General features: G+C 52.2%; 1 protein-coding gene across 1 annotated transcript in view; it reads left to right on the forward strand.

Moving 5' to 3' along the window:
- MYO1H (myosin IH) overlaps nucleotides 1-26,865 on the forward strand; it is a gene marked incomplete at its 3' end in the record, with an annotated part of 38,391 nt that overhangs the window by 6,890 nt on the left and 4,636 nt on the right. The window contains exons 5-24 of the mRNA XM_081283379.1: nucleotides 259-438; nucleotides 3,735-3,833; nucleotides 4,597-4,710; nucleotides 5,003-5,074; nucleotides 5,641-5,760; nucleotides 7,255-7,322; nucleotides 7,869-7,974; nucleotides 8,258-8,338; nucleotides 10,417-10,508; nucleotides 12,271-12,365; nucleotides 15,518-15,564; nucleotides 17,529-17,609; nucleotides 18,079-18,184; nucleotides 18,882-18,999; nucleotides 20,554-20,667; nucleotides 21,969-22,045; nucleotides 23,637-23,705; nucleotides 24,870-24,954; nucleotides 25,622-25,781; nucleotides 26,454-26,537. Of these exons, the coding sequence (XP_081139505.1) occupies nucleotides 259-438; nucleotides 3,735-3,833; nucleotides 4,597-4,710; nucleotides 5,003-5,074; nucleotides 5,641-5,760; nucleotides 7,255-7,322; nucleotides 7,869-7,974; nucleotides 8,258-8,338; nucleotides 10,417-10,508; nucleotides 12,271-12,365; nucleotides 15,518-15,564; nucleotides 17,529-17,609; nucleotides 18,079-18,184; nucleotides 18,882-18,999; nucleotides 20,554-20,667; nucleotides 21,969-22,045; nucleotides 23,637-23,705; nucleotides 24,870-24,954; nucleotides 25,622-25,781; nucleotides 26,454-26,537 (1,968 nt within the window). The remainder of the gene's footprint in view (nucleotides 1-258; nucleotides 439-3,734; nucleotides 3,834-4,596; nucleotides 4,711-5,002; nucleotides 5,075-5,640; nucleotides 5,761-7,254; nucleotides 7,323-7,868; nucleotides 7,975-8,257; nucleotides 8,339-10,416; nucleotides 10,509-12,270; nucleotides 12,366-15,517; nucleotides 15,565-17,528; nucleotides 17,610-18,078; nucleotides 18,185-18,881; nucleotides 19,000-20,553; nucleotides 20,668-21,968; nucleotides 22,046-23,636; nucleotides 23,706-24,869; nucleotides 24,955-25,621; nucleotides 25,782-26,453; nucleotides 26,538-26,865) is intronic.

A 26,865-nucleotide genomic window follows, 5' to 3' on the forward strand; every position in this document is an offset into this window, starting at 1 on the left:
AATATGAAAGGAAGATCTTGGACCCCTGCCTCACTCCATGCATATCAGAATCCATCAGTGAGGAACCAGGGTCCTATAGACTAAAACAGAGAATGTATCGTGACCTTGGAGCAGGCAGAAATCTTTTAAAGTAGAGCCCAGGAAACATGAATCGTAGAAGCTGGAGAGCCGGGACTTTCTCCACATTTAAAACATCTGGGCACCAGCGGACACCAGTGGCTTGAGTCGTCACTGTCCCATTCTTATTCCGTTTCCCAGGGCATTCCCGTCGGCGGGCACATCATCAGTTACTTGATTGAAAAGTCCCGAGTCGTCTATCAGAACCAGGGTGAGCGGAATTTCCACATCTTCTACCAGCTGCTGGCCGGCGGAGAAGCCGACCGACTGGCTCACCTGGGCCTCGAGCGAGACCCCCGGCTGTATAAGTACCTCTCGAAGGTTGGACGGTCCGGTGCCTGGCTTTGGGGACCCTGGGGGCCCTGTGGACGAGGGGACTTGGGGTGTCTGTGGGGGCTGCTGCAGGATGCTCAAGGACTGTCTCTCCCCCTCTGGACGTGGCTGCGGGCTGGTTACTTGACTTGATCTCAGCGAGCTACCTACCGCTAGACCCTCGCGTCTAGGCAAGGGCTTCTCCACCTCGCTGAAGTTAGAATCCCTTGAGAAATCTTTTAGAAACACAGATGCCTAGGCTGGGGGTGGTGGGTAGCTCCGGGGTCAAGCACTTGCCTAGCGCACACCAGGCCCTGGGATCAGCCCCAGGACTGCAAAAGTAACTCTGCAAAATACACAGAGGCCTGAGTCTTACCCCCATCCCGAGGTTTGCATTTAGCAGAACTGGGGGGCTGCCCAGGGCTGGGAACGTAGCTCAAGGTGGAGCGTACATAGGTGAGGCCCTGGGTTGATCCCCAGCACTTCAGGGAGGTGGGGGGACGACAGTGAAATAGTCCCCTATGATGAAGCTCACAGCCAAGGGGAGAACGGCTGGTCTAGAAGCAATGGAAATTCACCATCTTTCTGTACCCACAGCCTATTCCTCCTCGTTCTGCTTCTAATCTCCTTGTGAGAAGGGCTTTCCCTGCCTCCTGCCTTCCACCTTAGAGAACTGTTAGCAGCAAAGTGAACACGCTACCTTAGAGGACATAGCTCAGGCCATCCCTATTAGCAATCCTAGTGAATTCAGAATTTAATTTTGCAGCATTGACTTGACTGGAGGCTGTGCTAACATTCTAGGACACCCAGGTTGCATAGGTAGCATTTGATGTTGCTAGCGTTGATTTTTTTTTCCCCAAGATTTTTTTTTTTTTTTTTTTTTGTATCAGGAATTGAACCCAGGGGTGCTTAACCTTCAAGCCACATCTCCAGGCTTTTTAATTATTTTTTATTTAGAGACAGGCTCTCACTGAGTTGCTTAGGGCCTCACTAACTTGCTGAGGCTGGCTTTGAACTCATGATCCTCCTGCCTCAGCCTCCCAAGCTGCTGGGATCAAAGGCATGCACCACCGCACCCAGCACCAAGAATTTTTTTTTTTTATTGTTCTGTTCTTGGCTTTGAACTGAGGTCCATTTTGCAGAGCGCAGGTTTGAGACACAACAAGACCTGATAAAGAGAATCTCATAAACAAAGACCAGGGTTGCATAGAAATCTTGGGGGGCAAAGAAATCTTGACCAAAGTTTCCCTTGAAGAACGGAACTAACAAAGATAAAAGAATTCCACCATCTCAATTTCCACGTCATCAACCTTGAACTAATTCTTAGAGTGAAGGACACATCAACTGTCACTTTTTTCAGCTCTTTCACATCCTCCTGTAGATTTCAGATGGTCTCTAGGTCACTTATTTTTTCTGACAGTCAATAGCTGCTTGGTGCTTGGATTTTCAAGGCACAGTCAGAGCAGATTGAATTATAAAAATATGTGTGGGCATTCATCATTTCCCCCAGGGCTTCTCTAGTCCTTCAATAATCACGTCACCCCTGTTTAGAATTTATCATGTCTTTATTCCTACAGATTTTTCCTTTTTCCTGGCTGTATTAGTTCCTCCAGACCTGATGGCTTTGAAATGGTTCTAGCGATTGGCTATCATTTTTATCGATATCATGATGTCCTATAACTTTGGCAAAATGTCTGGCTTTCCTTTGCAATGTATTTTCTCTGATTCCAAACTCACAGGTGTCCAGTGAGGAAGTGACTTGGGCAGACCTTGCCCTTAGGGGGAAGGGACACAGTCATCCCTCCGTATCCACAGATAACAAAAGCCAGGACACTCAAGTCCTATATGAAATGACAACGTATTTGCATATAGCCCACAGATAGCACATCCTTCCTTATATTTTAAATAATCTCTAGGTCACTTATACTTCCCAGTACAAGGTGAATTCTGTGTACATCCATGAAATACTATATTGTTTGGGGAATAATGACAAGGAAAAAAAGTTGTTATTACTGGTTCTTCTCTATTATTTCTGATCTGGGGCTGGTTGAGTCTGCCGATGAGGAGCTTGTGGATACGGAGGGCTGACTGTACTTGTGACTGAGTCGCGGGTGGATATTTTCACAGTGTGACGTCTGCGCCACACGGCAAGGAAATCTTTTCCCACAATAAATCTTCAGACAATCAGGAAACTGGGAACACCCCAGAGCATAAAAGCAAAATAATGAAAAGCACTTGTCTGGAATGTTTTCTCTTAAAATTGAGACATCGGTCGTCCGTCTGTTGCTTATTTAAAAAACAACTCCCAGGGTTAGTGAGAAAAGTCTCTTCACGTCTTTGCTAGTGAGATTCCATGACATGGAAATGTCCATATAATCTGTGTTTCTTTATTTTTTCTTTTGGTACCAGGGATTGAACTCAGGGATGCTCAACTACGGTGCCCCAGCCCCAGCCCTATTTTGTATTTGATTTAGAGACAGGGTCTCACTGAGTTGCTTATCACCTTGCTTTTGCTGAGGCTGGCTTTGAACTCGAAATCCTCCTGCCTCAGCCTCCCAAGCTGCTGGGATTACAGGCATGCGCCACTACACCTGGCTAATCTGTATTTCTTTAAAAGCCAAACTATCATTTCCTTGAGTGAGGACCTCCTTCCATCTAATCTTGCAGTGAGGGTTTTCTGGAAATTCCTAAGTGAGTCAAGATTGATTCTGAATTTAAGCAACATAATTTCCCCGCATGTTTCAGCACATATTTATTAAGACAAATGGTTTCCATTTGTTTAGCAAAAACAACAGGGAAAAATCGGTTTACAAACACATAGGAAAAGATATTCCACAGCCATGGAACTTTGCAAATTTTCTCAGAATTGTGGTTGATTGATTGGTTGATTGTACTGGGGACTGAACCCAGGGGAGCTTCACCACTGAGCCATATCCCCAGCCCTTTTTATTTTTTTAATTTTGAGTCAGGGTCTCACTAAATTGCTCATGGCCTCACTAAGGTGCTGAGGCTGGCCTCCTACTTGTGATCCTCCTGCCTCAGCCTCCCAAGTCACTGGGATTGCAGGTGTGTGCAGCTGCACTAGGCCTTAGAGATTTAAAATAAAATTCCAAATAAATTTGAAAAAAGTATCAGTCAGCAAATTATCTTATGCTGGAGTGGTAAAGTCTATGTGCTTTCAATTCCATCCTTTATGGAAATAGCTTTTGCATGTTTGGAGAGAGAATCATTTTGGTTTAGGAATAGGTGTGTGTGTGTGCTTCACTGTCCTTCAAATGCCATTATGTGGCTCAATTTTGTCACAGGGTCATCGTGCCAAGGAGTCATCTCTTAATGACAAGAACGACTGGAAAACTGTTTCCAATGCCTTTTCTGTCATCGATTTTACCAAAGCTGACCTCGAGGTACGGGCCTGGTGTTCTCTCCTGGCACTGAGGCACGACGTGTGGGGTTATATCCAGGGTGGCCAGACTCAGCCCAGTGACAAGGGTGCCCAGGAAATGGACTTCACATACACGGTGAAATTCGGTCCTCAGCAGTTATGTCCCAAATAGTGCGTGGGGACAGAAACCACTAACATCCAGTCGTGGCTGCTTTGAAATCCCAACGTGAGCTGGACGTGTGGAACTTCATGTGACAACCTCCCAGTGTTCCCGACCTTGTGTGGAAGGAGGGCCCGGGTGCTTCTCCTCCCAGTGAAGTCCAGTCTCAGTAATTTAGACCCCATAGAATTATGGGACCTCGTTTATTTGCATTCCTGTTTTGGAACAAATGGGAACTGGTTTTTCTTTTATTTTTTCCTTTTGACCGTTAATCTTTCAAGGTCGAGAATGGTGGTTAAAAAAAAAATCAACGGAGACCACGGCATTCGAAATGAAAGGGTCCCCTGGGGGGGGGGGCTGTTTTGTAAAATGTTTTTAGAACGTATTTTACACAAGTGGCTTATTCTAGAGACATAAAGGTCCGTGTTTCTGTTTCTTGGTCACGACCCCCCCCCTCAGGCCCTTCTCCAGCCCAGACGTGGCCCCAGGGCCGTTCCTGGGGAGCAGGGCTGGGCTGGAGCCGGGAGGGGGCTGTTTCTTGGGGACGTCTCTGCTGCCTGTTGACCAGTGACGTGGCCACTGACGTCTCCCCCCGCCTCTGTCCCCCCACTTCCCGCGCTCCTAGAATCTCTTTGGCATCATCGCCAGTGTCCTGCACCTGGGGAACGTCTGTTTTGAGGAGGACCCCCAGGGCTGTGCCACCGTCCCCAACACTCACGAGATCAAGTGGATCGCCAAGGTGACGTTCCTCTTTCCAAGAGGACAGAGGGGGACTCAGTACTTTGAAGGGGCGGAGGGGGCGCCAGGTGGGTGGATGCCCCCCGCTGGGCCCCGCTGGCCAGTGCCTGAGAGCCCCTGGGCCTTCTGCTGGTGCTGGTTGGGGTGCAGAGCACACAGACCCTGTCTGTCCATTTGGCCCTAAAACACAACGAGGAGTCGGGGGCAGATGACCCAGGGCCTGGACACACGGTGGACTCTCTGAGTGAGGAAAACTGAGTCCCTGAATGCCATGTTGGGTTCCTTTGGTCCAGCTCCTGGGGGTCTGTCCATCTGTCCTTCTGGATGCTCTCACCCACCGAAAGATCGAAGCCAAGACAGAGGAGGTAACGATGGCTCTGGATACAGACGCACCTGCCTACCCCATCATGGCTGCCTGCCCTGGCCAACAGCATGACCCAGCCTCCGGAGGCTACCTGGGACCCCCGCCCACCAGGCCCTCCTGCTTCACCCCCCAGTCCCCCTTGCCACCGCGCTGTGCTCAGGCCTCCAACTCCCTTTGGCCTCCCTCCCGGGGTCTTTGCACATGCTGTTCCTTCTGCTGTTCCCTGCGCTTCCTCTTGTAGGCTCTGGGGCCACTGGACCCCTGCATCCAGGAAGTTCCCTGATTATCCCTCCTCTACCTCCAAGCACCACATGGACCTTCTTCTGGCACTTGTCACCCACCTGTCCCACCAGCCCTCCCCTCCCCTGCCCCAGTGACACCGGGAACCTACCCAGGGTGGGTGTTGGTGGCCGTGTCTTAGTCGCCCAGCACGGTGCCTGGCACACAGTGACCGCCCAGGAGATGGCCACTGTGTGATCAGGAGCAATAGGGTGTGGCGTCCCCCTCCCCTAGTACCCACGTTAGAGGCTGGTATGGAAGCGCGGGGACGTTGTTCTGTCACCTCAGGTGATCTGCCCGCTGACCCCAGGACACTCTGTCTACGCCAGGGACGCCATGGCCAAGGCCGTGTATGGACGGACATTCACGTGGCTGGTCAACAGAATCAACTCCTCCCTGGTGAACGAGGTCGGTCACGCGTCTTGGGCGACGCGCCTGAGGTCTGGCCCTGACCCTCGTGGGTGCAGACTAAGAACGGCCAGCAAGCTCCTGGAGGGGGGTGCTGTCCCCTCACGTCCTCGTGGACCCTGTCAGGCTCACAGGAACGCACAGGCGTGGCCCACAGTGAAGCGCACAGCAGGTGCCGCGTGCCAGGTGGCTTTGGGTGTGCGAGGACACACGCGTCGGCCTGCTCCACGACACGTGTCTATATTTGATTTTCTTTCCAGTGCTGGGGACTGAGGCCGGGGCTCTCTGCTGCTGAGCTGCGCACAGTCCTTTTTAATCTCCTACTGTTGAGACAGGCTCTCGCTAAGTTGCGGAGGCTGGCCTCAGATTTGCCATCCTCCTGCCTCAGCCTCCCGAGTAGCTGGAATTACAGGCGGTGCCAGGCTTTTCACAGCAGTGTGTTTGAGTCTATGTGAAAATACACAGCTGCTCTTCAGACTCAAGTTTAGGGCATGTCTCCTTCTTATTTTATTTTTTTGTGGTGCGGGGGAATCAAATGCAGGGCCTTGCACACAGTAGGCAAGCACCAGCCCCGTTCCCACTGTAAGTTGAGTTGTGTGTGTGTGTGTGTGCACGTGAGCGTGTGTCTCTCTCTCTTGCTCTTACAAAGCCATGAATGCCACCATGGGAACCTCATAGAATCCTAATTACTTCAAAATACCTGTAACGTGAATTTGGGGATCGTGTTTCCAACACGTGGACTTTGGAGGGGCACAATCGAAGTATAGCGTTATCTTTAATCATCTCTCCTTTCCAGGTGGCGCTTTGTCCTCTGTAAAATGACACCCGTGCCACCTGTCCCCTCACCTGAATGGGGATCCCCTGGACCGTCTTTAGGTCCTTGTCTGTTTTCTTTCTTGATTGAACAAGAAGGGGATCAGAAGGGGCAGGTGTCACTTCCCGGGTGGCGGATGGGGAAGCCACCGTGGGATCTGGGCAGGCTGCAGGCGGGAGTGGGTGCAGGTCCCCAGGGGTCTTCCTATGAGTCACTGTGGATGTGAGAGAAGGTGGAGCTTCATGGCTGAGCCCAGCTTTGGGGACAGCCGGAGGGTTTGGGGAATCACCAGGGGAAAAACCTAAAGTTCTGTTACTATAATGAAAAACCTGGCGCCGGACACTTTCTGAGGACGAGAGTTCTGTTTAGCTTCCTGGTCTGGAGGCTCCAGGGCCCACACCGGGGTGGCCTTGCTGGCAGAATCCCAAGGCTGTGGGGAGCACCGCGTGGCCAGAGGCAGAGCAGTGCCCTTAATCTCTTCTAGTCTCTCCTCCTGCAAAGCCACCAGGATTCAGTCATGGGGCCCCACCCTGATGACCTTATCTGACGCCAGTCACCTGCCCCTGGTCCCACTTAGCACCTCACAGTGGAGATTGGATCTCAGTGCAGGGACCCGGGTGAACACATGCTGACCATCCAGAGTAAGCGCTCACCACTAATGGCTCGTGTTTTTTAACCAGGATGTCACCAAAAAAACTGTGATTGGATTGCTGGATATCTATGGGTTCGAGGTCTTTGACAAAAATGGGTGAGTTTGCTCGCTTCCCGCGCCTGTCCCCCCCTGCTCCTCTCTCGGTTGGCACTGAGGCTTAGTCACCTTCGTTTGGAACTGATTTTCCAGAAAGTCTCCAGGTTTGCATAGCCCCCCATTACGGACTGTTCCGGAAGCGAAATAGCCGTGAAAATCGTAGCCCTGTTTCAACTTGACTCTCAGGATTTATTTAGTCAATTACTTTATTGATAAGGGCTTTGCTATTTTTTTCTGTATTAAGAAAGCATCCTTAGCTGGGTGCCGTGGCGCAGGCCTGTCACCCCAGCGGCTGGGGAGGCTGAGGCAGGAGGATCACCCGTTCAAAGCCAGCCTCAGCAAAGGCGAGGCCTAAGCCACTCAGTGAGACCCTGTCTCTAAATACAATACAAAATAGGGCTGGGATGTGGCTCAAGGGTCGAGTGCCCCTGAGCTCAATCCTTGGTACCAAAAAAAAAAAAAGCACCCTTAAAAATCAGTAAGCACCCTTTGTAAACACTGCTCTACTTGCCTAACATGAGTCATTCACAACCGTTGCATCTCTAGTTTTGAACAGTTTTGTATAAATTACTGCAATGAGAAGCTCCAACAGCTGTTAATAGAGAGGACTCTGAAAGCAGAACAGGCAGAATATGAGATGGAAGGGATCGAGGTAACCGTTTTGATATTTTCTCCTCATTTGATTTCTTGATCCAGCTTAAAATAAAAACCATTTCCTTGAGAAATGAGGTTTCCTTGGAGACTTTCCTGGTTAAGGGTCGTTTTCCGGCCTCCTCTGCCGATGGCCTGGGAGGTCACTTTGATATTCAGAAGGTCTCCCCTTGTGACGTTTGGATGTAAAAATCAGATTCAGAAAACCATGTCTGCACCATGTGTTCAGCCATGGAGCCTCCCCGCCACGTCCTCCTGGGGAACTCTCTCCTTTGCCGTTCTAGTGGGAGCCCATTCAGTATTTCAACAACAAGATCATCTGCGATTTGGTAGAAGAGAGGCACAAAGGGATCATATCCATTCTGGTGAGAAACGCGGGTCGGCTGGGGTCCTGTTCTCCTGGGTCCCACATAGATTTACTGTGTGACATCAGGCAGGTGTCCTAACCTCTCTGAGCTTCAACCCATCAGGGTCCAGAAGGAGCAGGCTGAGCTCTTCTGCTGAGCTCTTGCCCTTGGGGAGACGGCAGGAAAGACCTTGGAGACAAATGTCTTCCGTAGCTGTAGAGGTGGGACCCGGTTTAGACAGGTGTCTGGGGGTGCTGTGGTCCAGTGAGTTTGAGTGAGACCCCAAGGGCTCACGTGCTGGGACCCTGGTGCTCAGCATGCTGATGCTGGGAGGTGGTGGCACCTTGAGGTGGAGCCTCTCAGGGGATAATTAGGTCATTGAGGGCATGGCTCTTGGAAGGAATAGCTGAAGTTCTTGCATGGACCTGGTTAGTTGTTGCCTGGTCCCTCTTTGGTCTCTCTTGGGCCTCCTGTCTTGTCATCCACCCCTGCCACTATGATGCCATCCACCATGGGCCTTCCCCAGAGCTGAGCCAAGGCCAACACCCTGCCCTCAGACCTCCAGAAGTGGGAGCTAACTAAACCTCTTTTCTTTATAAAGCACCCTGCCTCAGGTATATTGTTATAGTACCAGAAAATGGAGTGGCAATTGGAGAGGGGCTGCTTTCTTGCTCATACAAAGCAGGAATCCAGGAAATGTAGAGGAAAGCTCTGCAAGGGATGGTGACAGGTCCTCAGTCGAGGGTCCTGGGAATGGGCTTCTGATGGGGTTTTGACTCTTGCAATTTATGGGAATGTCAATGATCTCAGATCCACAATTAGTCAAATTCAGGCATTGATTTTTAAACACATTCTAAAGGCACCCACAACAACCTTCTTTGCCTTGTCATTTGGGGTCATCTTTTGTTTCCTTTTCAATGAAAATAATGGGTCCCCTTTGCCCTCCTGACCCTACACCATGACACAGCCACCAACTGCCCTGGGAACCCAGCATACTAAAGCACAGCAGGGCTTGGTGAGTGTGGTTGCCATGAACGTGGGTCCCACATAGATTTACTGTGTGACATTAGGCAGGTGTCCTAACCTCTCTGAGCTTCAATTTCATCATCTTTAAATGGGGCTTAGTAATAACAGCCCTTTCCTCAGAGAGGAGCTGTAATGAACTCTTAGAAATACACTTGCTGGGCACATTGGTGTACGCCAGTTATCCTAGCGACTCAGGAGACTGAGGCAGGAGGATCATGAGTTCAAAGCCAGCCTCAGCAACAGTGAGGTGCTAAGCGACTCAGTGAGCCCCTGTCTCTAAATAAAATACAGAATGGGGCTGGGGATGGGGCTCAGTGGTTGAGTGGCCCTGAGTTCAATCCCTGGAATCCCCCCGCCAAAAAATAAAAGAAATGTGTTTGGTATAAGTCGACTCACCATCCTGTGACCCAGGTTTGTTGCTGTGATAAAAGCTCCAAGGCTGATTTGTTTTTAAGATGGTCAATTAGGTAGTGGCATCATTGAGGACCAAATGTAAGGAATGACACAGCTTGAGGAATGGGGGGTCTTACTGTTTTCATAAGAGCTTTGCTCCTAGTTCAGGGTCTGCGCAGATGTTGTTCTGACTGAGAGAAAATGAGCCCAGCGCAGTGGCCACATCTGTAATCCCAGCTACTCGGGAGGCCGAGGCAGGAGGATTGCAAGTTCAAGGCCAGCCTCAGCAAGTTGGAGCATGTCTCAAAAGAGAAAGGGCTGGGGGTTAGCTCTGTGGTCGAGCAGCCCTGGGCTGGGTTCACCCCCCAGTACTAAACCCCCAGTACCATAAGGAACTAAGTAATCAGAGAGAAAACAAATGAGGTCAAGTGCTTAAGTAAGGGGGCCATCGTGACTGTGGAGGACCCTCGGGAAGACTTGAACACATGGGTCGGTCGTCTGCAAGAGCTGACGGATCGCAGAATTTCCAGTCCCAAATTCCAGAGGCTGAGCCCTGTGACGAAGGCCCCCTTCCTGCCAGAACGTCCTCCTGGTTGGGGTGGGGGGTGGGGGGGTGAGGGCAGATGACAGCCTCCTGGGACGGTGAAGCGTGTGAGTGTCTCCGTTTTCTCTTGAAGGATGAAGAGTGTCTCCGCCCTGGCCCGGCCACAGACTTGAGCTTCCTGGAGAAATTGGAGGAGAAAGTGGGCGAGCATGCGCACTTCCAAACGTACGTGTGCGGGGAGGAGGTCGTTGTCCCAGGTGTGCCTCTAGAGCTGCAGAGCCCCACACAGATGTCCTGGCCACAGGCCAACGTGTAGCAGTGAATCCCAGGCGGGGTGCTTTTGAGGTTTTGCATCTTGTTTGGGTGGCTACGTTTGGGACCTGCATTCTCTGTGCATGAAATAGTGTCTCTTAAAACTTTTGATGAAACACATAAGTGATGTGTAGAAATCTGATCTGTTCAACCCAGGGAGCGTTTTTGCCTTCATATGGATCCACATCAGGATCGTGCCAATTAGAACGTGGAGAGTTTTAGCAGGCGTGGAGGTGCATGCCTGTAATCCCAGAGACTTGGGAGGCTGAGGAAGGAGGATTGCTAGTTGAAGGCCAGCCTCAGCAACTTAGTGAGGCCCTCGGTGATGTAGTAAAACTCTTTCTCAAAGTTAAAAAATAATAATAATAATAATAAAATACAAAATAAAAAGGACTGTGGATGTGGCTCGGTGGTGGAGCACCCCTGTGTTCAATCCCTGGTACTTTAAAAAAAAAAAAAAAAGTTTTCAGGATCCCAGAAGAGAAATTAAAAATTTGACTTCATCTTTGAGACAAAGAAGGGGATTTAAGAACATGTGCTTTGGCCTGGGGTTGTAGCTCAGTAGGAAAGCATGTGCTTAGCATGTGTGAGGACCTGGGTTCAATCACGCACACACACACACACACACACACACACACACAGGCCTGGTTTTGACTCCCTGCCTGGCCACATGACGTGGGGCAAGCACCTGACTGGCCCTGAGCCACAAGGCGGGGTCCCGTCTCCCTGCCACACCTCACGGTGAAGGTCTACATAGGTCACCGGGTGCGGTATCTGCTGCAGGAAAGGCCTGGCGGAGGGCCGTGGGTTTACGAGAACTCTGTGGAACACTGTGAGGATAACAGATGGCAAGTGAAGGTAGAAGGGAAAATAAATTATGGCCCAGACACAAATGGGAAAATACATCGCCGCCATTTAGTTGAAGATCTAGAATCCTGGGCAATGACGTCAGGGGCATCGTGCAAATGTGACAGAAGAGCACTCATTGTAGAGTCCCACGCCCCCAAACTGAGAAACTGAGTGATACCCACGTGTGCCGTGGAGGCCGGGCTGGGCGAGGTCCCGAGGAACGGGGGTGTTCTGTTTCCTGGTCTGGTCAGTTTGCAAAACCTCACGGATCTACACACTTAGGATGTGTGCGCGGCTGCTGTGTCCAGTTTCAAGGACAAGCTGCCAAAAATTATGAATCACTGGAACCTGAAACATGATGTTTCATGAGTGTTTTCGTCTCTGCGTGACGTAAACATGTAAGAGAGTGACATTGTTTCTTCATTATCATTGGGGAAAAAATAGAAATTTTTTGTGTGAGAGAGACAGAGACAGAGACAGAGATGCCAGACATGCCCTCTGTCCTTTACTTGTGAGGCAGCACCTCGTTAAGTTGCTGAGGCTGGCCTCCAACTTCCGATCCTCCTGCCTCAGCCTCCCGAGTTGCTGGGATCATGGGTGTGTGCCACCACGCTGGTGATGTTATTTTTAGGATGTGTTTCTGTAGCTGGCTTGAGGATGTTTATTCCTTGGGGCTTATTTATGTCTACTTATAGAGAGCCCTTGGTCTGCAGCAGAGTGTAGGCTCCAGGGCTCTGCTTGGGGCCAGCTGTCCGTGCAGACTGTCATGTTCCTGGAGAGCTGGCCGGTGGCTTCTGTGCTCAGTCCTGTCTGGTCTGTCCTGCAGCCGTAAGCTGGCGGGACCCAAAGGCCGGAAGAGGATTGGCTGGATGGAGTTCCAGCTGCTCCACTACGCGGGAGAGGTCACCTACTGCACCAAGGGTGAGTACCAGGGGCCGGGTCTCCACCATGCGGGTGGCCTGTGTGCCCAGCACCTGTCCACTGAGGACAGGCTGTGGGGCCATCCCAGGGTGCCCACCTCACGTTCGAGCACGTCATCTTGAGGTCCTTTTCTTTTTCTTTTTTGTCCTCTTCTCATCTACACGGCAGTGGTGCCAACAGGACCCCTGCACGGGGTGCCACCATCACGACGTTGATCCCACCCCTGGGGTGAACGCGGGTGGAGTTTCGCTGGTCCCGATTCCTGTGTGGCCCTAGGAAAGTCACGTCCCACTCACCCCAAGTCTCCCCCACCCTTCACTCCTCTGGGTCTAACCAGTGAACTCTGTTCCCATGCGTGGGCATCCGCGGGTCAGAGAGAACTTGGGCCTTTGGTTTTGGGGACTGGCTTATTCCACTGAGCACGAGAGTCTCCAATGCAATCAAAACCACACTGAGATTCCATCTCATCCAGTCAGAACGGCACTCACCAAGGACACAAGCAACAATAAGTGTTGGCGAGGACGTGGGAAAAGGTCGCTCACACACTTCTGGTGGGACTGCAGATTGGTGCAGCCACTCTGGAAAGCAGTGTGGAGAGTCCCCAGAAAACTTGGAATGGAACCACCATTTGACCCAGTCATCCCATTCCTTGGTCTATACCCAGAGGACTTAATCAGCACACGACAGAGACACAGCCACATCCATGTATAGTAGCTCAATTCACAATAGCTGAGCTATGACACCAACCTAGGTGCCCTTCAACAGATGAATGGTATATATATACACAATGGAATATTACTCAGCCTTTAAGAAGAACCAGACCATTTTATTTATTCTGTAAATAATTACTTTGCTGAAACATAGTTCACATTCCACCCAATATTTAAAAAGAAATATTCATGTGTCATATATTTGCTCCATATAAGTTTATAATTTGATGGGTTTTAGTATATTCAGAGTTGGACACCATCCATGATCAATTTTAGAACGTTTCATAACCTCACAGAGAAACTCTGGATGCATTAGGGTTCATTGCCCGTTTCTCAGCCCCTCAGCCCCTCGGCCCCAGCAGTGAAGGCATAAAACACATCTCCTTTCTGCCTCGACGGATTCGCCTACCCTGGACCAGGACTCTAGCCGGAATCTTGCCACATGTGGTCTTTGGGTCTTTACTTAGCACAATGTTCCAAGCCTCACTGTGTTATCGCTCCTTTTCATGGTCTAATACTATTCTGTTGCGTGGGTAGACCTCACGTGCTCCTGAGCTCGTGGTTGGTGACCATCACCTACACGCGTCACACCCACACCTTTTGGCTGTGGTGAGAACGCTGTCTCGGACCTGCCTTTGGAAGTTTTAGTGTGGACACACGTGTGCATTTCTCTTGGGCACATGCCCCATGGGACATTCTCACCGGCCATGCAGGAAGGACGGCCCTTCTCCCTGTCCTCCCCAGTATCTGTCGTTATCTTTTTAATCACTGCCATTCTGGTAGGTGGGAAGGCATCTCACTGTGATTTTGTTTTGCATCTTTTTATAAGTTTCTTTCCCCCCTTTGAATCTATGAGGGCATTGAGCTCAGAGTAGTTGAGTAATTCTCCCGAGGTCACACAGCCAGTAAGTGGTAGAGCTGAGGTTCGGACCCAGGCCTTTTGCCCTGGCCCTGCACCCACTCTCCATGGCAGCACACGTTCCACGGGGGTTCTTTTGAGTGGCCACCCGCCCTCTCCCATAGGGCCATGTGCTAGCACATACTAGACGGTCACTGCCCCGTCCCACTTTTGATTTCCTAAGCAGCACCTGTTTGACACCTTTGAGTCTTTCACCTGCCCAGTTTCTCCCATCATGTCTGCAGGATAGATTTCCCTGTGGCACTGCAGGGTGAAAGGCCCTGGTGACAGTGAGTTGTGGCGTATGCCCCAGAGGACTGTCAGGGGCGTCCACACAGATATGTGGGTACACCCAGGTTCACGGAGGCATCGCCACAGCAGCAGCCCGGGGACCCCAGGAGGGACAGATAAACAAAACAGGCCACACACAGACAGCGGGGACTGTTGAGTCTTACAGGCTGCAGGACGGATGGGCCTTGTCACTTAGGACGACCCCCGTGTGTTTCCATGTACACGGGGCATCTAGAGCAGGAGATTCACAGAGACAGGAGGCAGAGGGCCCTTTCTACTGAGGTGGGGATGGGGAGTGGTTGTTTCACGGATATAGACTTTCAACTGGGTATGCTTAGAAAGATCTGGAAGCTGGGTGCTGTGGCCACGCCTGTAATCAGAGCTACTTGGGAGGCTGAGGCAGGAGGATTGCAAGTTTGAGGCCAGCCTCAGCAACTTAGCGAGACCCTGTTTTAAAAATAAAATTAACTCCTGGGTGTGGTGCTGTCATCCCAGCAGCTCAGGAGGCTGAGGCAGGAGGATCGCGAGTTCAAAGAAAGCCTCAGAAAAAAGTGAGGTGCTAAGCAGTTCAGTGAGGCCCTGTCTCTAAATAAAGTACAAAATAAATAGGGCTGGGGATGGGGCTCAGTGGGCGAGTGCCCTGAGTTCAATCCTGTACCAAAAGATAAATAAATAAATAGAATTAAAAGTGGAGGAGGGACGTGGCTGGGGCGCAACTCCGTGGCAGAGCACCCCTGGGTTTAGCACCCAGGGCAAAAACACAATGCTCTGGAGACAGGCAGTGGAGATGGCCGCCCAAAGACACCTAATGCCACTGACCTGGGCACTTGCAGAGGTTAAGATGGTCCAGTTGATGTTATGTATGTTTTACCAGAACAAAGAGGTGAGTCCCCGGGACTCCAGGAGTTTTTGATGTCTTTTCCGACGCCTGTCATTTTGAGCCAGTTTTGATGGACAGTGGCCTTTGTTTGGAAATGAAGACTTGTGACCCACTTCTCGAGTTGGAAAATGTTGGTACCCAGAGAAGCCGTGGGCAAGACCCGCCGAGGTGCTGAAGGTTGCCCTGCCTCAGGGTGCCCAGGACAGACGCCCGAAAGGACGACCGGTCGCAAGTGTCCACCTGGCTGAGGTGGAGAGAATCCGCTCTGATCCAGGGAAACCACCTCAAGGACCACTCGTGGCCATCCGTTGGGTGGAATCGTACTTTTTTTAGGGAAAAGCCACTGATTTGAGCTTTGTTTTGGTCTCTACAGGATTCTTGGAGAAAAACAACGACCTCTTGTACAGACATCTGAAGGAAGTGAGTGGCCACTGCCCCGTGTTTGTGAGGGTGGTGAGCTGCCCTGTGAGACTCCCCCGGGGCACGGAACTCGGGGTAGATCTGGTCTCCTGGGTTTTCTCCTCACTCCACGGACTGGCTCCCGTGTGTAGGCGTCCCTCCTGGGTGCCAGCGCTGCAGATTCAGCAGTGAACAAGTCCAATTCCTTGTTCCGGTGGGGCTTCCAGTTGGGGAGGACAGGGGAGAAGTGTCTGCACAAAGAAGTTCTCTGTTGGTGAGAGGTGCTATAAAGGAAGTTAACGAGGAATGGTGATTGAAGAGGACATTTTTTGAGCCATACAGGGATGAGGGCTTGTTTCCAGTAGCTCGACCAGCATGTACAAAGGCCCTGTGGCCCAGATGGGCCAAAGGGATAATGTTAGGAGGGAGGTTTGAGAGTTCAGGAGCATGTGGTTCACAGGGAACAGTGGAGATTTTTTTTTTTTTTTTTGATGCAGTGTGAGGATATACTGGTGTGACATGACCTGAGGATAAGGAAACTGAAACCCAGAGAGGTCACAGCTTGCTCCAGGTCACGAGGTGGAGATGCAGCTGGGATTCACCCCTAGAACTGCCAATTAAATTTCCAGTCTTGTTCCCTAGACCTCACCAACCAGAGAAACCTTGGGTTCTTAAAGCCTTTATGTTGAAACAGCTAACTGATTTGGACCCCCAAAATGCATTTCATTTAATTAGCTAAGTTTATTAAATAGCTTAGTCCCAGCCTCTTTGGGTTCCGTGTGGCTAGTGACTGCTGACCTTGAAGTCAGCCACTGGTCTGCCCCTGAGTCAGCACGGCCCCTCCTAGCTGGGGACTTCCTGGCAGATTGCCTATCGCTGAGGGGATCTGGTGACGCCCTCTTCAGGAGTGGGCAGCCTGGTTAACACACAGGAAACCTGTGGCTCTCCCCTCTGTGGGCCACGGCCACGCGCTTCACAGGGCGACCCCCACCCCCAGCCTGTGTCCCCAGAGACCTCTCTCCCTTCACCAACCGGGGCCGAAGTTCCCTGAGGTCTCTCTGACTTCAAGATGGATCATTTGTAATTTTTTTCTCTTCTAATCTAAAATGACTCTTCCACGCCACTGTTAGTTTAGAATTGGGATGGTTTAAACAAACAAGTTTCAATTAAAAAACAATTTGTACCAGGTGAAGTGGCCTCACCTGTCATCCCAGCGGGTCAGGAGGCTGAGGCAGGAGGATCACAAGTTCAAAGCCACCCTCAGCAACAGCGAGGCCCTAAGCAACTCAGTGAGTCCCTGTCTCTAAATAGAATACAGAATAGGGCTGGGGATGTGGCTCAGTGGTAGAGTGCCCCTGAGTTCCATCCCCAGTACCAAAAAAAAAAAAAAGGCAAAACATATATACCACAAGATCTTACCCTACTGACCATTTACCATTTGGTAGTGCTGAGCACATTCACAACATTGTGTCAGAGAATTAAATAGAGCCCGCCTCGGCAAACAGACTTGGTGGATACAGCGTCTGTACATGTGTTTCCCCTTGTTTTTGGTGATGCTGGATGGAACCCAGGACCTTGGGTCTGCTGGGCAAGTGCTGGCTCTCCTCCCACGTCTGTTTGTGTTTCCTCCCTTTTCTTTTTCACTTAGAAATATCTTCAGGTGCCCAAGAAGCCGAGGACTCTGCTATCACATGCACACTTTTTAATTTTTTAAATTAAAAAAAATTAAGGGATTGAACCCAGGGGGGCTTGACCACTGAGGTGCACCCCCAGCCCTTCTTATTTTTTATTTTGAGACAGGGTCTCACTAAGTTGCTTAGAGCCTTGCTAAGTTGCTGAGGCTGGCCTTGAACTTGCAATCCTCCTGCTTCAGCCTCCTGAGCTGCTGGGATGACAGCTGGGCACCACCGCCCCTGGCTTCACACACACTTCTGAGTGTCCTGAAGGTCCCTTAGTGGATTCGTCTCCCTTCCGTCCGCTTACAGGTGCTGTGCAGGTCCAGCAACAGAATCCTGAGGGAATGCTTCCTGGTGGCTGAGCTAGAAAATCGGAGGAGGCCACCAACGGTGAGTGGCAAAAAAAATGCCTATGCAGATTTGGAAAGGGAAAAAAATCCCTGGGGGTGCAGGGACCTCCAGTGACCTGCGCTTTTAAAGCCACCCTCCCGCGATTCTGGAAGCATCGTTCTGTACTGGGTTCCAGTCCAGGTCCTTTTGCAGACATTCGTTGTGTGCCAGGCACAGAACTGGGCTCGGGTTCTGCAACAGCAGGGCAGCGAGGTCCCTCCCCTCGAGGGGCTTCCACCTGGTGGGAGAGGGCGTAGGAGGAGCGGCCACGATGACGTAGATGGGCTCAGGGGTCTGACAGAAGCATGGGGAAGTACAGCGGGTGGCGACCAGCTCAGCCGCGGCGCTGGTTCCTGCGAGATGCTCCCCGGGGGCTGCTGGGTGAGGGGACCCCATAGGCGATGTGGTGACGGCAGGACAGTCTGTGGGGAGTCTGACCAGGGCCGTCTCCGCGCCCTCTGGGCCCCAGGTGGGGACTCAGTTTAAGAACAGCCTGGGCAGCCTCCTGGAAATGCTCATCTGCAAGGAGCCCTCCTACATCCGCTGCATCAAGCCCAACGACACCAAGGAGCCCAGTGAGTCCGAGGCGCTGAACGCTGGCCTCCGGGGAGAGGCTGGGGGTGAGCCAGGGTGGCCGAGGGTTAGGGGCCTAAAGGCCACCGGGGAACCTGGTCCTTGTCTGTGAACCACCTCCCTTTTTAGATGATAGAAAGCAGGAGAACCAGGAGAGGGTCCCTTTGGTGCTCTAGGGTGAGCCCGGCTCAGGTAGGGGCCACCCTGGGGGGCAGGGAAGCAACCCGGCTTTCCAGCCAGCGGAGTGGCTTCCAAAATGGCCCACGACTTGGGTCCTGCCCAAGCCCTTGCCATGACCTCTCAGGAGGCCCCCAGTCAGAGGCAACAGAGGCCAGACAGGTTGAGCCAATGAGCGAAGGTGACCGGGAGTGAGCAACAGGGAGTGGAGGGGACTGTGGCAAACTAGAGAGCGCCCCCCACCCTGCCACCTCATCTCCAAGGGTCATGGCACTGTCCCCCTTGTAACCAGTTGCCACATGGGACTCTGGGCCCAGGGTGGCCAAATCTCGTGAATTTTTAGAAGACCCCAGAAGTCCAGAATGTCCTCTAACACTCCCCGTCTAAGGAGCACAATTAGGCCTGAGAAAGGGTCTGCGGCCAGCCTCAGCCCATGGCCGGTCAGCTGGAGCCCCTGGTCTGGTTGGTTGAAATGAAGTCACGCGGTCCTTTAGGGTCACTCCCTCTTCTGTTTCTGCAAAGGCAAGTTCGATGACTTCCTCATCAGACACCAGATCAAGTACCTGGGGCTCATGGAGCACCTGCGGGTGAGGCGGGCCGGCTTTGCGTACCGCAGGAGATACGAGCATTTCTTGCAAAGGTAGAGTTCGCGACGTTGACCCCGAGCCCTTAAAAATCCGTCGCCTCCCATGGGATTCCAACGGTGGCACTTTCTCGGTTGATGGCAGCCGCTGTGGCAGGAAAACAGCGCTAACACGTGGGAGGAGCCTGGACTCGGGTCTGGACTCGCCTGGCTGAGCCCTCCTTGACCTCCGACGTCAGGGAACTATGCGCGGATCTGCCACCAGGGGGCAGGCGTGGCCGCGCCCGGCGAGGGTCTGAGCGCTGGGGGAGGGGTGGGAACGATGGGCCTCTGTGGCTGTAGGTGCTGGGTGGGTGGGTGCCTGGGCCGTCGGAAACGGGGGTGGGGCTGGGGCATAGGTTTGGAGACACACGATCTTGGCTGGGAATCCCCATGATGTTCCTTAGGGCCAGGACCTCTTTCCCTACCTGTCAGGTGGGGGTTCAGGAGTCTGCGATCAGGGGCTTTGGGAGCACTGGGCACTCACCCCGCTCCCGCCGCCACCCAGAGTGCCTGGACCGACACCGCCTTGGTGATGGGCCACGCAGGACTCTGTACCACTAAAACAACCACGGGTGCTCAAGATAAGCAGAGTGGAATGGCAATGTGTGTAGGTCACAGTGGCCGTGTCACCGGTAACTCCATTCAACCTGTCATCAGGGTGTCTTTGGGGTTTGCTTCAGGAACTGTCAGATTATTGGCCTCTCCGTTGCCCACCATGTTTGCCTGTCAGATCCCAGTGGCTTGGTTACCCTTGTCCTGGTGGAGGCGGGAGCCACGGTCCCTGCCCAACCTGGTCCCCCCCCCAGCCCCCACACGCACGGTGCTCCATGGTCCTGCAGGTTTTGAACTCTGTTTTTGCGGCTTGGCAGGCTGCTGTCTGGGGCTCCTCCGTTCTGGCCATAGCACTAGTGGGCGCCTCCCCTGCGCCTGGGTGTGGGGAGAGGACAGCCGAGAACAGGACAGGCCCCTCCCCTGCCTTATGGAGTTTGCCCTTGAGTGGGGGAGACTGGTAAGATATGTGAGGCCAGCTGGGGACGTTCTGTGAGCAAGAGTGAATCTGGGTGAGGGTGAGAACGGGGTCCCTGGTTAGGTGAGGGGCTGGGTTATCTTCAGGGCTGCTGCCTAGGAGCAAGGGGAGGATGCGGGATTAGGTTCTGGAGTCAGAATGACCCTGCAGGAAAGTCCCCGGTCACTTCCAACCGTAGTCCTCTTTCCTCTGGCGAGGGACACATTTGTTTGTTGGTGCCCCTGGAAGGACATGGGGTTGTTGGCCTTTGGCTATTGTGGACGTTGGTGCGTGAGTCTGTGTGTGGACAGGGCTTTTGTTTTTCCTGGGGACCCACCTCAGGGTGGAATGCAGTTACGAGGGTTGAAGGTGCAACGATGTCCTTTTTCCTGAGGACACACAGGGCGCCCGCTCTGCTGGACCACTTACCTCACTGCTGAGCTGAATTAGAGGAAGTTGGTGTGAGATTTCACACGGCATCAGGGAGCTGAGCAGACTCGGATGGCGTGGGGGGTGGATACTGTCCAGGAAAGGCTTCTGAGTGTCATCTCCTCTCCTGGCAGGTACAAGTCCTTGTGCCCAGACACCTGGCCACACTGGCGTGGGCCTCCGGGAGAGGGCGTAGAACGGCTGATCAAGTACATCGGTTACAGACCCGAGGAGTACAAGTTAGGGAAGTGAGTAGCCAGCAAACTGCCCACTGACTGTGCCCTGCTGTCACACACTGATCTACAGCCTCATTTTGAAGGGGACTCATTTGTAGATTTATAAGCCCAATTTAAACGTGGCTTCCAATGGCTAGGAGATGGAGTTCTTAAGGGGCCCCTGGGTTCTGAACCTGACTCGGTGGCTGGAATGAATCTCTGCTTGCAAAACGAAGAGGGGGCCATGGGTGGACCCCCTTCCTCTGAGCCTAGATTCTCTCATTATTAAAATGGGTGCATGACTTCCTGGAGGTGGCATTAGGACCTATGCAATGTGAAGTCATCTTTACCATCCCCCCAAATACTTTCTAGAATAGAGTTGAAGTTACCCTTGGGCAGAGAACTTCTATACACACTGGAAGCCTTCGGGCGCCACTTGGTAGGATGAGGGGGATGATCCAAGTCTGTTCTGCGAGTCACTGTGGTCAGGACTCATTTGGTTGCAAGAGGCAAGGAGACGGCCCATTCCCAGAATGCAGGGCCCCCACCTCAGGGACAGCTGCCTTTGAACCTATCGACGGGCCTTCCCTGCTGGCTCCTACCTCCTGCTTGTATGAGGCTTATCTTGGGGTGCTTATTCTGGGTCCCAAGAATCAGCTATTCAGTCCAGATCCCTGGGGAAATCGGGCACGGCACTTCCTAGGGAAGCAGGTCCTGGAGGTCAGAGTTAGGAGGTCTGTCCTCATGGGATGACCCGGGAGGGGGAGTAGGAGCAGGAGCATTGCTCACTACTGCGCCCCAGTGGCTGCCCTGAGAAGTTTCCCTCCCGAGGCAGGTGTGGGGCAGGGCAGGCAACCTGAGCCCAGCACTCTCCTGGGCTGGGTCTCCTTCTAAGCTGGGACCTGTGTTCTTCCTTATCACTCTTCAAGGCACAGGAGCACAGCCTGAAGCAATTTCAGGTTAGCATGGCGGATTCATGGCCTGGAACTTCACAACAGAAATTCATTCTCTCACGCTTCTGCCAGCCGGAAGCCCAGGATGAGGGTGCTGGCAAGGCTGCGCCCCTTCTGGACCTCCGACGGGAGGATCCTCCCTGGGCTGGTGGCAGCAGTCTGGTCTGCCTTGGTCGTCATGTGGCCTCTTTGCTAGGACACTTTCCTGGAGTTGAGGGCCCACCCTCACCTGGTCTGAGCTCCTCGCATCCTCTCATCCACAAAGACCCTCCTTCCAAAGTTCACCTTCTGAGGTTTCTGAGCAGACATGAATCTCAGGGGGATGCTCTTCAGCCATGACAGGGGTAACCCACCAATTCACACATTTCTTTTCACTTCTAGAACCAAAATATTCATTCGTTTCCCCAGAACCCTGTTTGCTACGGAAGATGCCTTTGAATTTAGTAAACATCAATTAGGTATGATTCTTTTTTTCTGCCCTGATTGCAGTAGAAGGTAAAATGAGAAAGTTCAGCTTGGGGGGTGTCTGATTTGGTGTTGGAGATACTCATGTTGGAAACCAGGAACGAGACACAGAATTAGGATAAGATACATGTGCACTGAGGGCTTGAGGGAGTGCCGGGCGGGCAGCCTTGGGCGCAGGCAGACACTCCAGTGCCCTAGTGCCTGCTTGTCCTGTGGACCCCACCTGGCTGGGCAGGTAGGCCCTAACACCACCAGAGCCCATCACCCCTGCCTTCAGGTTTTTAAAACTCAGTAAGTATCTGATGTTGGCAGGCATAGCTTCCAAGCCTGCGGCCAGGGTGTTTATTATAAATGAGAAAAAGGGTTTTTTTAAAATATATTTTTAAACTTTATTTTATTTATTTATTTTTATGTGGTACTGAGGTCTTGCACATGTGAGGACAGGGCTCTTCCGCTGAGCCCATAAATGAGAAAAGTTTGGTGGTGGGGAATTACAAAGCACTGGGGACGGGGGACTTCTTGGAAATCTAAACTGGTCTAGGATGGACTAGCCACTCTTTTGGGGGGTGGGGTGGGGGTACCAAGGATTGAACGATGGGGCGCTCAACCACTGAGCCCCATCCCCAGCTCTATAATTTTTGCATTATATTTAGAGACAGGGTCTCACTGAGTTGCTTAGGGCCTCACTATGTTGCTGAGGCTGGCTTTGAACTCGAGATCCTCCTGCCTCAGCCTCCTGAGCCTCTAGGATGACAGACATGTGCCACCATGCCTGGCGACTAACTAGTCACCACTAGTAACTGATGCTTGCTGTAAGCTGCACACTAAGTCCTTAATACCCATGATCTCATCTCAGGACAAACCTTGGAGTAGGTGTCACCATCCCTACTCTGTACTCAGGGACTCTGGGGCACAGAGACTTTGGTAACTGCTGAAGGTCACACGGCTCCTGAGCAGGAGGGCGGGGGCTTGGACATGGGGCAGTGCTCAGTGATCTCATTCCTGACCTCAGACGAAGGTGCTGGCCGCCGGCACCCAGGGCTGGGGTGAGGTGGACATGAGGTGCTGGCTCAGCCGGCTGCAGGGGGCCTGAGTCGGCATCTCTGCCCAGCTCCTGGGGGACGTGCTGCTGATCTGCAAGGCCCTCCATGAACCTGGCCTCTAGTGGGACCTCAGATGAATGTGGGGGGATGGCGGATGGAGAAGCTGGGGTGTCTTGTGGCCCACCCACCTCAGTGGCCGTGTCACCTGTGGTCCAGCAGGTGTCTCCACGCTCAGAGCCCCCGAGCCTATCGGAAATGTGCGGGTGCTGCCTGCCCCTGGGGTGTGGCCTGGGGATGGACTAGAACACCTGGAACCTGTGGCTCCACCACTGGGTCTGTCCCCTACCTGGAGAAGGAAACAGAAAGGCAGAGAAGCCCGGCCTCAGGCCCACGAGCGGGCCTGCTCTCAGGTGCTGAGTCAGCAGCCTGTGCCAGGGCTTCGCAGCCTGGGAAGGCCATGCCTCGGTGCCCCTTGGAGGTCACAACCGCAAACACAACCAGATGAAAGTCGTTTCACCAAAACTTTTGGTTTTACTTTAAGTTGCGAGAATCCAAGCCACGTACAAGGGCCGCCTAGTAAGAAAGGAATACGTGAAGAAGCGACAGGCAGGTAAGCGGTCGGCAGGAGCCTGCGTGTGCGGTGCATGTGCCCCATGGCCGCCCTGCCCTCCCCCTGCCCATCCTGGAAACCTGGCCCCTTCTCAGACTTACCTTATGGACCAGCAATGTTTGCTCCACCGGCACTTTGTTCAGACATGGCAGGCAGCCTCCAAGCGCCTACCACATCACGTTCTCAAACAATAACCTCCGTTTCTAAGATGCAATCTCTGCTGAATCTTCCAGTACTCGTTTCCTTGTTTTTCTGTTTTACCATCTGTGGACACATCACCAAACAATATATTTCTCGTTTGGCATGTTTTGAACTTAAGAAAATCATACTGTTGGTATTTTGTGGCCACAGTTTTACATTCTAAGTTGTTTTTTGGAATTCAACCAGATGTGATTGGTTCATTTCCATGGCTGCGTCGTATTCCTCTAAGTCGGCAGTCAACAAGATCTTGGCAAATATTTTAGACTTGGAGTCAGATGACCCCTGCCACAGCTACTCAACACCGTAGCATGAAAGTAGCTTTAGACAATATGTAAATGAACGTGCCTAGCTGTGCTGCCTTTGAGTTTTATTTATGTTGGTTGGCCCCTGAGCTGGGTGTTCCACAATCCAGTTCTGTCGGTGGACATGTGGGTTATTTCTAGTTGCTTGTGCTTCTGTAAAAGAAACAGTGCAGTTCAGCGAGGGAAAAAGAAAGGCATTTAAAAAAATCCAAATTACCAAAAAATAATCTGAAAAGTATTTAAAAATTGGAGGTATTGGCCAGGATCTGATTTTTGTGCATTCTATTTTCTTCCAATTTTTAAATGCTGGCCACTAAATCAAAGCCAGCGTTGGGTGAGGCTGACTAAATGTGTGGTATGACTAATCTATACTATCACAAGAGCCACTCCTTTCCCCAAAAAAGACCTTGGGGAAACCCCCTGTGTGATTCCCAGCTTCCCTGGGTCCTCCAGGGCACCCTGCTCTCTCTCCCTGGTCTAGGTGTTGGCCTGAGCGTCTCCAGGTAAGAACTAATGACATGCGTTGGACTTTCCACCTCTGCACCAGCAGGGCACATGGGGGGTGACCCCGACGTGCCCTGGGTGGATGAGGCCTGGAGCAGCCGTTTGTATTTACCTGTGACTGTGATCACTCGCTAATGTCAGCAATGGGCTCTTTCAGCCACCAAACTGGAAGCCCACTGGCGTGGAGTCCTGGCTCGAAGGGAGGTCCAGCGGAGAAGGTGGGCAGTGCAGGTAATAAGAAGGTGAGTTCCCAGCCGACAGGGAGCAGAGGTCACTCAACGCGATGTGCTGCAGGGGAGGGTCTTGGGCGTGGCTGGGTTCTTGGGGGGTTTGAATTTGTGCACAAAGATCTTCTTTTCTGGAAGCTGCTGGGAATTCAGTTCTTCCTCTTTGCTCTGAGTTCCCTCATTTGATAGTGATCCCGGTCCGTGCATTTGTACCTTCTCTTGGCCTAGTTCAGAGTCACACAGGTGAATGCCCTCTGAAGCCAGGCAGGTAAAGAGTCTCATGAGCTGGGACGAGGCAGTAGGGCGTGATGGGGACTGCGGTGAACTGGACCTCAGTCTACGTCAGTGGGGCAGTGACTGTGCCAGTCAGTTGCTGCCTGGAGACACAGAGGCCACAGCTGGCGGATCACTCCATCATTTGAGGAGCGGAGATCTGGCTTTTATGCAAAACCTCCCGACTTTTTAAATTGGCAGCTAATTCAGACAAGTGAAAGCACAAGGCCACATGGGCGAAGTGGGACATGTCTCTGGGGCAGGGTTGGTCTGTGGGCTTCATTCCTGGCTTCTGGCCCACGTGGTCACTTAAACCACCTGTGACTTTGGCTTCTGAATCAAATGGGGAAGAGAATGCGCATCTCTGAGGAAATGGGCCAGGAAGCTGACGGAATGCTTCTCTTCTGAGGTTCATCAAGGGATTCATCCATCGCCACAGACCCCTCTGCCCTGACAACAAGGAGTTCATAGTGTTCGCGCGGAAGAATTACATCCTGAATCTTCGGAATCATGTTCCGAAGAATGTGTTGGACAAGAGCTGGCTGCGGCCTCCGGGCATCCTGGAACATGTGAGGACTAAGAGGGGCTCTGTTGCAAGTGACATGGTCTCCTTCCTAACTTGTAAAGCCCCCGGGGTCTGTTTGAATGATTTCTATCCTTGACAGAGCTTTCCCAGTAGGTCCAATGATTGTTAAAAAGTTTCTCAAAAGATGGCCCGAGGCCAGGTGTGGTAGTGCACACCTGTCATCCCAGCCGCTCAGAGGCTGAGGCAGGAGGATCTCAAGTTCAAAGCCAGCCTCAGCAATTTAGTGAGACTGTAAGCAACCTAGTGAGACCCTTTAAAAAAAAAAAAAAGGGTGGGTTGTGGATGTGGCTGGGTGGTTGAACATCCCTGGGTTCAATTCCTGGTACCAAAAAAAAAAAAAAAAAGGATGTCCGGATGTGGAGTGGAGGCCACTATAAGATTCTTCTTGGGCTCCACCTCAGACCCACTGAGTGAGAATCTTTAGGAACATCAAGCCTGCTCCTTCTCAGAGGGACCATGACCATGTTCAAGTTTGTGATCCGCTACTTAAGCAAAATTGAAAAGTGAGCGCCCAGAAGGCTCGCTGCTTTGATGCCACAATATTAACACTGAACTTAAACCGCATCCAAGTGTGTTTTCCAAGCTTCCACTGTGGTGGCTCCACCCGGGACGGTGTGGGCCAGGCGGGTGGGAAGGACGTGTGCTCTCCACACAGGCCTCCGACCTGCTCAGGAAGATGTGCCTGAGGAACCTGGTTCGCAAGTACTGCCGCGGGGTGACGGATGAATGGAGAGCCATGGTAGGCATGTGGCGACTGCAGGGGGCAGGATGGAGGAGGGGCGAGTGCCCGTCCTGCAGTGGGGACTGTTAGTGTCAGGAGGCTTTGTCCAGCATCCCCCCTACAAGTGAAGGGTGTTGCCAGCCATGACCTGCAGCCAAGCTGAGGACCCAGCACAGAGCCTTGAGTTTCAGCTCAAGTTCCAGTTGGTAGCTCTGTGTTGTTACCATGGAGACAATCCAGGACCCTTTCTATGGCCGGCTTTTTCTGTAAAGGGCTGGAGTGCGAAGACCTTAGTGAGCGATGCCATCTCTGTGATCTCTGTTACAATCTAACCAGTTAGCACTCT

Source organism: Spermophilus citellus (assembly GCF_964194105.1).
Source record: "Spermophilus citellus genome assembly, chromosome: 3".
NCBI lineage: Eukaryota > Metazoa > Chordata > Mammalia > Rodentia > Sciuridae > Spermophilus > Spermophilus citellus.